This window comes from Cupressus sempervirens, chromosome 2 (assembly GCF_028749045.1).
Source record: "Cupressus sempervirens isolate cs-2001-9-10 chromosome 2, ASM2874904v1, whole genome shotgun sequence".
Lineage (NCBI taxonomy): Eukaryota > Viridiplantae > Streptophyta > Pinopsida > Cupressales > Cupressaceae > Cupressus > Cupressus sempervirens.
This window is the reverse complement of record NC_143119.1, coordinates 307,648,188-307,662,388: the sequence shown is the minus strand read 5'-3', so window position 1 is coordinate 307,662,388 and position 14,201 is coordinate 307,648,188. Positions and strand designations below refer to the sequence as shown.

Here is a 14,201-nt window from a genome sequence, read left to right as displayed (position 1 = left end):
TATGCATTGGGATGTGTGTAGACTATTGTGAGGTCGACCTTCTCTTATGTAATGATAAAGAATCTTTTATAAGTCATTTTGGTTTGATATAGGAGCATCTTCTACTGCCTTACTATCCTACTCATCTTTGTTCATTATGCCTATTTGAGTCAAGTTGCAGTTAGTGTCGAGTTCCAGTGGTTGTTGAGTTGCAGTTGTTGCTTAGTTTTGAGTTGGTTGAGTTGTTTAGTATTGGCCGAGTTGCCCAGTATTGAATGAGTGCTATGGTGGCCAAGTGTTCCTTCATGTGTTGAGTGAAACCGATGTTTGGTTCCTTCTTTGGCCAAGTTTATTTGTAATTGGTTCTTAATATGAGCCAACTTGTTCATTTAATTTGAACCATAAATTTAATATAAGGATTATGCATTGGGATGTGTAGACTGTTGTGAGGTCGACCTTCTCTTATGTAATGATAAAGAATCTTTTATAAGTCATTTTGGCAAGTATAAGTAGAGGTGTCTAGACTTAGGTTAAGTATCACTTAGAGAATACAAAAAGAAATATGAATGATCATAGATGAGCAAGTGTAGAGCTAGAATTAGCAGAGATTGTGGATCTTGAAGTTGTAGTCTTCTTGTATTGGTTGCAACCTAGAAAGCCTTATGACTAGGCATGTTTGTTGATAATTTGATGAATCAATAAAGACATTGTCATTTCCTCTCTCCTTAACCTTGTTTTTTGTTGTTTACTTTTGTTGTGTTTACTCTACAGGGTATTTGGACTATTAATTGTATCTTTGGCCCCAGTTTTCCCAACCATACCTATGTCAACCTTGTTCTATCTGGAGTAACGAGCTCCTTGAAAGCCTTCTAAACCTCTACAAAGTTAGGGTCCTTAAGATAGAGATTCTTTAGTTCATTAAACACCACCACCTCAACCTGCATTTCTATTAGTAATATTTGTCTTCTAATAAATGCATCTCAACCCTATTAGATCATCCACTTCTATTTTCCAATACAAATATATGGCTATGCGAGAACTCAACCCATATCAAGTATCTATAGTTTAATTTACCCTAGCTATTTAGGTTTTATAATGCCAGGTGATCAATAAAATAAAACAAATTTTTTTGGCAATAATTAGTGCCTTCATTTATTTATTGCCTAAACTATTGCATAGAACTCTTAATCATAAACACAATACTTCTTATTTGCATCATTTAATTTCTCACTAAAATATGCAAGTCTTAACTTCTTGGCTCAATACAACTCCAATGGCACTACCATTAGCATCACAATCCACCTCGAAAACCTTGTTGAAATTGGGGAGTGCTAATATACATTACCCTAACACCACCTTCTTTAACAACTCAAAACACTTTAGAATTGTCAAATGACATTAAAATAATTTAATTTGGTTTTTAAGAATTTTGAAAATGCCAAATGGAATTTGTTATTTCAAATTAATCTTTAAAAATAGATATTATCTATAACTCCTACAAAATCTTTTTTCTGGAATGCCAAATGGCATTTCATATTTTTATTTCAATTTTAATATTCAATTTCAATTGTAACTGTCATCTGATCTTTTTTCCTTAAAATAGATATTATTAAAACTCAATTTCACATGACAAACTAAACCCGCTCACATTTTCACCAAATTTGCTCAACGTGAAATCAATTTTCATTAAAAAATCCAGCTTTAAATTTTTATCAAATGTAAGGCTTAAATATTCAATTCAACAATTGGCATTTAAAAATAGATATTATCTATAACTCCTACAAAATCTTTTTTCTGGAATGCCAAATGGCATTTCATATTTTTATTTCAATTTTAATATTCAATTTCAATTGTAACTGTCATCTGATCTTTTTTCCTTAAAATAAATATTATTAAAACTCAATTTCACATGACAAACTAAACCCGCTCACATTTTCACCAAATTTGCTCAACGTGAAATCAATTTTCATTAAAAAATCCAGCTTTAAATTTTTATCAAATGTAAGGCTCAAATATTCAATTCAACAATTGGCGACTTCTGTATGTTTATAATTATCTACTTCAAAATTTAGACATTGTCATTGTTTTAACAATATGTTTTAAATATTGCCTTTAATCTCATGTTCTGATTTTGTCGGATTCTAGATTTATTAATTCAAAATTTGTCAGATTCTGGTTTTGTTGAGCAGAAAATTTGAAAATTCACATTTGATTTAATTCCAATTGCAATTGACAATTCCACGTCCACCTCTTGAGATGGAATTAACAAATACTAATTTCAGACCAAAATAAGAATTCGAAACCCATATTCCAATTCCAAACTAAGGATTAAAATGTTTTAGAATTTGCCCCTACCAATTCCAGTTTAAATCCAGCAAGTTTGCAGCCCTGGTTTTGCAGCTACAGATGTATACCTGTACTTGACCTAAAATTTTAGACTTTCACCTGCTGCACTGGCTTCTGTTCTGAACTCGTCAAAAAATCAGCTTTGATAACTATATTTACTAGGTTCTTGAAAGATTAAATCAAAAGGGTTATATCTAAACCAACTCAGAAATTAAGTACTCATTGCTTGCATGGTTAGAAGGAAACAATATTTTCGAGTACATATAATCAAATCATGTCATAACTGTATAGTTGGCTAAATATGCATGGACAATGTAAATTATAAATTTTGAAGCTTAGTGTAAAAAGAAGTACACAACCAAATTCACCATAATAACCGTCAACTTACCCTAGCTTTAGAGTAACAATTATATACAAGTGGAAAAAACATGATGGAAGTAGTGACAATTAAATCTCAACAGAGTTGCATACATTCACCACAATGCCAAAAATTCCTACAACAATATGCAACCAAATCTCAAGGGAATACATACCACACAACAAAAAATTCCTCCAAAAAATGTAATTACTGATTTGTTACAAATCCCCAAACAAGAAGTATCATACCACTACAACCATATTTGCATCTCTGAAAACAATCTAACTGTATTGATTTGTTGCAAACCCAAAAAACGTATGGACTCACTTCTCTCTTTCATCCAAGATCCTATCTATAAAATTGAATAGTTAGCATGTACAAATGATGAAACTGTATCGAGTTTTTGCAAATACCAAAAATAACTGTGACCCCTAATCATCTGCCTATTGAAGGTAATCTCTATAAGATTAATACAGGAGATTTGTCAATAATTTGACCAGTTTCTGTTGAAGATGTGTAATTGTAGCTGTATCCGCACCAGATCATGTATCTTTGAAAATTATGAAGCATGTCATCAAAGAACATGCATAAAGAGGCTTTCGAAATCTCATGAAATGTCATCTGAAATCTCTGCAAAGTAGTATCAGCTCAATTTCTTATATACACCTCGAGATTACTGTAAATTTATTCAAAACAATCACTAATACAGACCATTTTTGCCTTTAATATCATGGAAGTTCTAATAGTGATCTATGAGCTGAATGAGCAATAACTACTAAAATAAACAGCCTCAAAACATGATTTGACGAGAACTCAAGTCGAATTCAAATCATGATTCAGCTTCTGATCACACACAAAAAGTTTCGGGAGCTATATTACTTATAGAATGCATCGTAATATATCTTGCAATTCCTTTTTTAAACGTACCCAGTAAAAAGATGAAGTTCAATTATACTATAAGGCAATAAATATTTGAATATAAAATAATGGAACCAAAAATGCACAACAAAATATATAAGGCAATAATTACATGATATATGAATAGAACATAAAATGTCTCACTGTGTGGCCAAAAAACCTGCAGCAGTGCGTCCAAGGATTATTAAACAGATGGAAATAACATGGTAGAATACATCTATAATCAGCTAGATTTACATTTTACACAGGACACCCCTGAAGGTGCCTAAAGATTACATATGCATGCAATGCACCAACAGGTACTAAGCATTCAACTTTTTGAAGTTTTCCGGAATGCTCATAAGTATTGCATTAACTGTAAGGGCCGAACTGGGTAATACACTCAGCAAGATCACCAATAGAAGAACAAGATCAATATTACATTAACTGTCTCAAGTTAACTCGAATCTATGGCATCAACATTACAACTGAGAGAAGTGAAAGGAGAAACATCACTGCCGACACTCCTTTCTGCCCTGCAATAAAGCATTGGGAAACACAAATCATTAAAGAGATCAGACAAAAGACTACTAATGATGACTCTTGAAGATCTTACAATTTAACAAGTATAAAACATCTAATTATGCCCAAATAACTAGGTAATTTAATCTTTGCAACCTCGATGTCTTGCTAACATTCATCTTGATATTGTATTTAGACAATCTGGGTCCTTTCACATTGTAAACCAACATTGAACATGTTGGTGTCTTACAAACAAACAACCAAGATAGCATTGGTTGACAATGTGCAACTTAAGATACTAATCGAAGGAAGTGATGAGTGGTCAATACCTTACACAAGACAGTGCAGAGTATGGGGCAACTGACATGATATCATAAGCTTGTGAGTGGATTTTTTAGAGATTTGAAATAAAATAAAACTTAAAACTCAACTTTAAATTTTGTTTGATCTATGATGTAGAAAAGTCATAAAAAGAATGCAAAGCTGTGGAATTAATCACATTTGATATATAGTACAGGAAACGACATATTGAACTAAAAATAATACAAATAAAATGCATCTGTGCCAAAAGATTGCAGCTCAATTGGTTGAGCAGAATTCCTAAGGATGATGCCATGATGGTATTGGACTAAGATACCGATGTGTCACGTTTTCTGAGGATGCGGATGCAGATGCACGCAGATGCACAGATGTTTTTGGATTCTGCATGGAGGTGGGCAAGAAGCGTAACCCCTGCCCACCAATGCGTGCGGGATGCTTCGGAAAGCATCCACATAGCATTGGTCGAGCATCCGGCTGTTTTGAGCGCCAAGTCACTTAAGTGATTCAATAAAGCACGTGTTAAATTGTTTTTTTTAATTATATTTTGCCTCATTTTTGCCCCAAAACCCTAAAACGGCTTAATATAGGCCATTCATTGCTCATTCTTCTCATTTTGTTTGCAGTTGGGGTCTCTTCTCATTTGGTCTCCATTGTGGTATTTTGAAAGCAAGGTCATTATTTTGAAGAGGATCATTTGTAGGGTGTCTATTGAGCTTCCACAAAGGACAATTAAGCATCTAAGGTAAGCATTTGATCCATTTCATCAGCTTTTTTAGTGATTTTTTTGAGATGTTCAAGAATTTTTCGAGTTTTTTCCTCTTTTATTTTGAAGAAATTAAGGAACAAGTTTAACTATATTTTTTTTGTATTTTTGTATCTTATATTTGCACTTGTATGTTACATGTTCATAGTTTATTTAAACATTTCTAAGTTAATTTTTTTATTTTCTTATTAAATTCATAGTTTCTATTGTGCTAGAATGGCCGCTACTAGTCGTCAAGTTCAGCAGCAGGGCAAGGTGAACGAAGTGATAACTTCAATATTGATGTGGCATCTCCATTATGGAGACACACCACAAGATTATCACAGGTTTCAAGAGGTGGGTCATACATTTGTAAATGCACTGTATGTCATAATAAACCGTTCAATAGCTCATATTCTCAGGTCAAAGCTCATTTTATGGGCCCTCCTAGTAGAGGAATAACATTATGCAAGGGAAGCAAACATGGAAAAGGGATGAGCAATGCACAATTAGTCGGATTTATAAAAGAGCAAGAAGCTGTTGATCGTTTGGTGAGCAAATCAAAAACAAGTTTGTATAAACCTTCATCCACAAAGAGCAAAGTGAATGTGCCAACTGATCATGTTGCATCCTCCAAACATCCATTCTTGGAAGTGGGACAAGAAGATGAAGAAGTAGAAGTTATTACCCACAAAAGAGGTCCGTTAGATCAAGCATTCAAAATGGAAGCAAGAGAGCTTGCTAATGAAGCAATTGCACATTGCCTTTATGCGAATGGTCTTCTTTCAATTTGGTAAGATCGCCATATTGGAAGGAAATGGTTACAGCCATCTTTAAACCACCAACTGATTACATTAGCCTTGGGTTTGAAATTATGTGTACTACTCTTTTGCAAAAAGAAAAGATTTCTACAAACAAAGCTCTTCAACCAATTAGGAATTTTTGGAAAACTTCCAGTATAACTATTGTGTCTAATAGATGGAAAGACACAAGAAACTGACCATTAATCAATGTGATTGCAATATCCCCCAAAAAGGCAATGTTTTAGAGGGCAATTGATTGTAAAGGACAAGTTAAGGATTCACAATTCATTTCTAGAATTCTCAATGAGGCAATAGAGATGGTGGGCAGAGAATGCAGTCTACACGATCACATATAAGTTTATAATGCCAAGAATTGTAGGGGTGCAAGTGCTTTGGTTGAGTCTCGATACGACCATATTTTTTGGACACAATGCACTATACACTCTAAACTCGGTTATGCAACTAATTAGTACCCAAATAGATTGGGTGAAGCAAATATACCAAGAGGAAGAGGAGATACAAATGTTTGTGACAAACCACCACATGTCACAATCCATATTCAAATCATTCTCCAAGTTGGAGTTCTTGAAGGTAAATTTAAAATTGTTTGTAATTACTTGATTTCATTTATTTATTTATTTTGAATAAGTTTTATATGCATGTTCAATTATCAAATCATTTCTTGTTTATAAGTTTGCTTTATATTTGCTGTCATATCGTCAACTTGCTTAGGTTCCTAAAACTAGATTTGCATCTCATACTAGTGTTGTGAGACAACTCCTCAAGGTGCAATCAGCATTGAGCCAAATGGTTCTTTGTAACCAACGAGGTGTATGGAAGGCTTCATATTCAGAGAGAACCTTGAAGGTCAGGGGTATGGTCTTGGATGAGCATTGGTGGGCTCGTGTGCAATTTGTATTGAATTTCACCGAGCCTATCATAACTATGCTACGCTTTGTTGACACAAATGCACCTTGCTTGGGGGATGTGTATAATGGGATGGATACCATGGTAGAAAAGGTAAAGCTTTCTATACAAGCACATGAGACTAACCTTACAGAACGTGAAGCCTTATGCAATAAGGTGGAGGCAATCAATCATCATTGTTGGAAGAAGATGACTACCCCATTGCACCTACTTGCATATGCCTTATCTCCAAGGTACTATAGCCAAGAAATACTTGCTATGTCGGATAGAGTTGCACCATATGTGGATGAAGAAGTTGCTATTGAGTGCTACACTGCATTTGCGAGACTCTTCCTAGATGATGAAATGCACAAAAAGGTGAGGCTAGAATTTGGCTTATTTGCTTCACGATCAAAACTTACTCCATATGCAATAAAGGACCAAAATGAAATGAAAACTATCACATAGTAGTACATGTATGGTCAACCATTAAAAAATCTACAACCTATTGCAATCAAGATCCTCTTACAAGTAAGTTTCCATCTAATTTTTATTTAACAATTGTATTCTACAATTTAGTGTTTAACATTCTTTAAATTGTTTTTCATTTGTATGTTTAATTTTATGAACACTATCCAAGTTGCAAGTTATTTTGCTGCTGAACGGAATTGAAATACATACTCCTATATCCATTCAGTGAAGCACAACCGGTGGGGCTCAAAGAAAGTCGAGGACTTGGTTTATATGCATACCAACTTGTGTCATTTGTCACATAAGGAGGATGGATACAAGGAAAAGGGTCAACCAAGCTTTGGGATGTAGCCCTTGAATGTGGAAACTTGGATGCAACACTTCAAGATCTTACTGTGATGACAGATGATAATGTTAATAACATCATAGCACGTGCATCTAGCACAATTGGAACCATGTTTGGTTTAAATAAACTTGCATGTGTTGCAGCAGAAGGAGATGATGAGAATGTGGATTTTTTTGAGAATCCTTATAATTCTGGTTAACTGATTTTGATTTGTGAATCTTGAGCCTTGACTTTAGATTGATCAACATTGAACCATAAACTATGTTTTGAATTTGTAATTCGAATTGCATTGGAATCTTGAACTTGAGTAATTTACTAAATAGACATTACTATTATTTCAATTTGAATATGCTAATTGCTATGGAATGGTTTAGTTTTGTTTATTTATTGCATTTCTTTGCATACATAAATTATAGTATACACACACACACACACACACATATATATGTACGCACACAAACGCATTCAAAATCCCAAAAAACAAACTTCGCACATCAGCAACCTGCCCTACATCAGCATCAAAACCAGCATCGGTAACTTAGGTATTGGTTATTAGAAGCCATCCATCAAGGTCCTAACCTCTAGAGGAACTTACAGATCAGACTTAATCCTTAGATGAATTTAACAAATTGGGTCCCCATGCAAATGATTGCTTAGACGAAAGAGGCTTGTAGCTTAGATTTATGCTTACACAAATTGTTGTTATCCACTGTATAAAGGATGAGAAGCTGGCATCTATGTACGCTGACATGTTTCCATCAAAAGATCAAGGTCACCGAGAGACAGGGAGACCTGGAAGTCTCTGGTACTAGTACTGGTACTGATATGACAATTTTCCAAAAATAGGAGACGAGGGTACTTGGAGAAGGCGATTTTTTTTAATAATTTAAACAGTCTAATTGGAGTAAAGAGACTCGCTGCAAGTCGAGCAAGTCTCCCGAGTTGGCGAGTCAAGCAAGGCTTGTTAATTCCTTGTAACTTTGACAAGACAAGTGTTCTAATTTTCAGATCGGTCTGATCTGGATGCATGAGTTCCCCTAAGTATTGGTCACTAGAACATATTGTCCCCTCTAGATAGATTGGCATTTTCCTTGTGGCTTTAATGAGCCTTTTTATTTACTAATGTGGTTAGTTAGTTACTAACCATTAGTAATTCTTGGAATAGGCACCAATCTTGAGGAAACCATTATGTTGTTAAATAGGCCAACCTAGAGAGGGACATGTCCATTCAATGGACATGCCCTTTGAGTTAGGTATAAAGGAGGGCTAGATTGCAGATTAGAAAACACACCGAAATCTATAAGTCTGCTCTTCTAGCAATCTACCCAATTAGAATCATCTATACAAATGTAAGTATTTGCAGAAGATCCATAACCTTAACATGGTATCAGAGCAAGGTTCCTTTGAAGAAAGCTTTACCACTTAAGAAAGATCATACAGACTTGAATACAAATGTTGCGAATGAATGCAAAGGAAGAAAGTTATGTGATAGACATGAAAGACATTTTTGAAGTGTACAGAAATAGTACAAGGTACCTTAGAACAGAACCTTGGAAGAATATTAATATATTAAATAATTTAGAGAAGGAATACGAACTATCATACTCATATTCCCTTTATAGTCAACAACATGCAAATCTTTAGTGCAATATGATTGTAATCGCAAACTTCATCATCAATGGGTAGTATGTTTGATTTGGACTCACTAATAATAGAATACTGGAATCAAATAAGAAGAAGAATGTATGAAAAGGATAATATCACAGAAATATTGAGAACAAAAAAAAAACATCATCAAATGATAGAGGGGTGGTAATGTTGATAACTATTGATTATAGGCAATGGCTGCAAAGATAAATGGCATAGGAAATATGTGGCAAGAAAGACAAGAACCTCATTATCTATATTACAAGTCAATACATTTCGTATAACCTCAAATTCCTGCTGATGGAATGGAGTTTTCCATGGCTGTCAGCAAGAACGATTTGCAAGTTAGGAGGCAAAGTGGCATTTTGTCATTGCGGGCATCACAGAGGGAGAAGCTACTTTGCTTTGCTTTGAAGCTACTTTGCTTTGCAAATGACAAATCTTAAATAATAAATTATCATCTCAGGAAAGATCAAGGTATGATTGAATTGTTTTGTATTATTATGATAATTTATATTATTGTCAGGATATTGACTGTTATGTGACTTCACCATTTGTGTTTATTATTTAAGAGGTGATGACCTCTAAAATAATGCACACTTGTATAAAGACATTATAAGAGATGACAATATTTGAGGTGATGTTCTGACCAGTAGAGAACTACTGGCAGATTTGGATGAAATTAAGATCATGTTGTGATGGAGGCATTTCTATGTCTATGAATCACAATTTGGATAAAGGAATAATTTAATTATTCTCCGGATTTTATCCATTGTACTTACAGATCTTAATTCAGGTACATGTGATATGAGCTTGTCAGTGCCTATGAGTCACAACTTGGATAAAGGAAGAATTTAATTATTTTCCAGATTTTATCCTCTGTAAGGCAAGCATTCTAACAATGGATTGCTGGTAGGATCTAGATCTTGGACGAAATCAAGATCATGTTGTGATAGTGACATTTCTAAAACTCCAGATGTCACAACTCGGGTAAAGGGAGAATTTAATTATTCTCTAGTCTCTATCCTGAGTATTGCATTCTATGCAATACTATTATCACAAGTTTAGGTAATACTTCATATCACAAGCCTTGTCAAACACCGTGTTACAAGCCTAGGTGATTTGATAGTTTGTATTACGAACGATGCTTAGCGATTTGATCACAAGCTCTGGTGATAACTTATATTACAAGATTTGTAATATGATGTGTTTTCAGGTATCATTTGTATAATGATACATCATGCTTGAAATTAAGAAAGGTATAGAGTGTATATCTATGCTTAGTCATCTCTATTGATGTTGCTAGATATGTCTCTATCACTTATCTTATCGAGTTAAGAGGGAGTGTTAATTCCTTGTAACTTTGACAAGACAAGTGTTCTGATTCTCAGATCAACCTGATCTGGATGCATGAGTTCCCCTAAGTATTGGTCACTAGAACATATTGTCCCCTCTAAACAGATCGACATTTTCCTTGTGGCTTTTATAAGCCTTTTTATTTACTAATGTGGTTAGTTAGTTACTAACCATTAATAATTCTTGGAATGGGCACCAATCTTGAGGAAACAATTATGTTGTTAAATAGGCCAACCTAGAGAGGGACATGTCTATTCAATGGAAATGCCCCTTGAGTTAGGTATAAGGGAGCACTAAATTGCAGATTTAGAAGACACATCAAAATCTATACGTCTGCTCTTCTAGCAATCTGCCCAATTAGAATCATCTATACAAATGTAAATATTTGCAGAAGATCCATGACCTTAACAAGGCTTGCCAGGTCAAAATGACTCGTGACTTAGGCTCGACTGGTCAGGTCAGGTGACTCACTTGACTCGCAAGTCAAGGCGTGACGTGCAGGTCACAATTGTCATGACCCGGCCATGTCAATCAAGTTTCGGCTAAGACAAACAATTAAAAAATGGTTTTTTAAAAATATTTTTAAGGTGATGGATTTCATGGATTTGATATACATTTTGATGGGTTTCATGGATTTTATATATCTATGTTTTCTACTTCCTTCAGCTACTATTTAGTATTTAGCAATTTACCTTTGTACTTATGTAATCGATGTATGTTTAAGTATGTGATCAAATTACCTTCTATTTCATGATTTTTTGCATCCTTAAGCTTTATTCAATAATGGGTGCATGGAATGTTTTTTAAATCCTAAAAAATCTCAAAATTTCAAGAGTTGTATCAGTTTGCCTAGTCACTGCGAAACCAAGCCAGATCACGAGTTGAGTTACCCTTGCCGAGTCTGAACTGATTATGAGTCTTGATACTTTGAGTCTAGTACTAAATACAAAATTTGAAAATAGTAATACTATAAAACTAAAAGACTGAAGTAAATAATAATAGTAATGAAACATTACTATCGAGTCGAATATTTCAAAACTCACATAATCACAATATTGTATGTCACTGGTCTTAATTTTTGCATTAAAAACATTAAAATGAGGGCTAAAATATATAAAATTATTTAATATTATATTTTACATTTATATTTTATCAGGAGACTTCGGGGAGACTTCACTTTTTGGATTAGGAGACAAGGAGACTTCAAGAGACTTCAACTCAAACTGTCCAGCTTTTTTTGAGGTCTCCAAAGATGCGAAAAGTCTCTGAGACGCGTCTTGGTCTCCGAGATGCGGCTTTTAGGGGGAGATGGGTCCCCCCTTAACCATGAAAAAGATGTACAAAAAAAAAGTATTTACCAGTAAAAAAATAAATCCAAGAAAAAGATGAAAACTAGAAACTTCAAGTAGTACTGGTTTGATTTGTGTAGCCTTCTATGAATAAAGAGAGGAAGAAAAGGCACCCATCAGTACTGTAGCCTGTACTCGTGTATGAAAAAAGGAAGAAAAGGAACCCATTAGCAGTATGGCCTGTACATCAACTAGCTGACTAATTAAAAGTGGTTTCTCCCCAACAAGTCACAGCCTCAGTATATGGAAGATACGACACTACTCAAACAATAAAAAACAAATAACATATAACAAACCAATCAGCAGTATGGTCTGTAGTTTAGTTGAACAATTAGTAAAGTAGGAAATATTTTCCACAAGTCAAATTGTGAAACTGCTATCAGTATTCAACTGTAGAGTTTTTTATGAGCTTAAGGGGCTCTAGAATAAATGTTTCATAAGGCACAACACTTGTTGAAGGTTTTGCAAATGGGGTATCAAGCTAAGCAGGTTTAACCTTGCTAGAAACTCCATGGTTATGCATACTTGAGTTGAAGTCGCACTGGGATGGGTGACCTTCGAAGAAAGCCCAATACTTCACATTTGAGCATAGCAACATCTCCTAGGTGATTCATTCATTGTCATGAGAGATGGGTTATTGTGAATCACTACTCACGAAACACAGGTCAATGAATTTGACTCAAAAATTACACATTTGAATACTGATAGCAATATTACAATTAGGAACAGTTATGCCCTGACAAGTCTCATGCTTAGTATCTGGTAGATATGACAATAATAAACTGACACATAACATTATAGGCATCCTATGTTATACTTGTTACATGGGTAATAGCTGATGAATATTATTCAGAAATGTAACAAAGACAAGTCATAGTGATGATGTTCACAAGGTTTGGTAGATTTTGGTGTCTTGACCACCATAAGTTAACATTCCGAACAAGATTGTCAATGTTCGGAAGATAGTATCAAGCAATATTGCATATGATAAATAAAAGATATCACTGTGAAGTCAGAACAACTAAACTATGGCTTAGGTGCATGAATAAGCCATCGAATCCCAACAAAATAGTGATGAATCACCAGATGAACCAATAATTGGTTAATTTTCTCCATAAGACATTTGTAACTTTTGTGCACCATCCAAAACGATCCATTCCAATTTAATCACAAGATCAGCTTGACTTCATAAGATTTATGTCTGTTTATGATACAAAGAACAGATAACTGACAAGAAATGTTATTAGAAATAAACAGAACTTGCAAGATCCAGCGAAAAAGATGGTGGGTAAATTGAGGACAACTTGGAACTTCCATACCCAAAATGAAGCATCTTGAAAAGGCATTAACCTAAACTAGCTAACAAATGCTAAGGACATGGCTATAATAGTTAACATATGCAAGGTAGGTTACACAAATAAATGCTTTGACATTAAAAGGGCCAGGTCAAGGAGAACACAGAGGTTTGAACCTTTTGCGCTTTCCTTGGGATATGTGTTCACCTACCCATGTTCCAATGGAAGAATGGAAATTCACAACTTGCCACAGAAACATCATGAAAATTTTGAACCGCATCTCCATGAGTTCCATGCAATCAAAAAACATATTCAATATGAGACTATCTTAAGGCCATATCTGGGGTAGAGAAATGATTTATTAGGCTTGCATGCAGCAAAGGTAAGAAATATACATGCAACTTGCAAAAATGTTTACTAGTTTCCTCCTCCATCAAAAGATGCTTCATTCCAGAGTTTCCAAACATCTGGAAGTGCTAAAAGCACATGAATCTACAGATTCCAAAACTTAAATTAAAGATAAACAATGAAATGATTAACAATCCAGTTGATAGAGACCCTAATTTGCAGGCAATCACTTCTTGAATCAAGAGAACATCAATACTCCTGGACTCGCAATGTGGGCTGCCAGTGGCCAACTTACAGTGTTTAAACACAGAAAAATAGAACCCTGTGGAAGCAATTTGTGACATCGTATGAATCTAGAGTGGTAAAACCTTCGTGATCTTGGAAAAAATGCCAAGAGACAAACAAGATAACCATAAATAGCCCTAATATGCAAGAAATGCTAATCACAAAGATCTAGAGGACCCAATATATAAGAATGGGTAAAATGAGTAAGATCTGTATCAATAGATAACAAG

General features: G+C 34.5%; 1 protein-coding gene across 2 annotated transcripts in view; it reads right to left on the bottom strand.

The window, feature by feature from the left end:
* Positions 1-3,698: 3,698 nt before the first annotated feature.
* LOC149572306 (putative GPI-anchored protein At1g61900) overlaps positions 3,699-14,201 on the bottom strand; it is a 109,816-nt gene continuing 99,313 nt past the window's right edge. For both annotated transcript variants that reach the window (XM_089813515.1, XM_089813516.1), the window contains exon 8: positions 3,699-4,116. In XM_089813515.1, the coding sequence (XP_089669641.1) occupies positions 4,049-4,116 (68 nt within the window). In that variant the 3' untranslated portion in view covers positions 3,699-4,048. The remainder of the gene's footprint in view (positions 4,117-14,201) is intronic.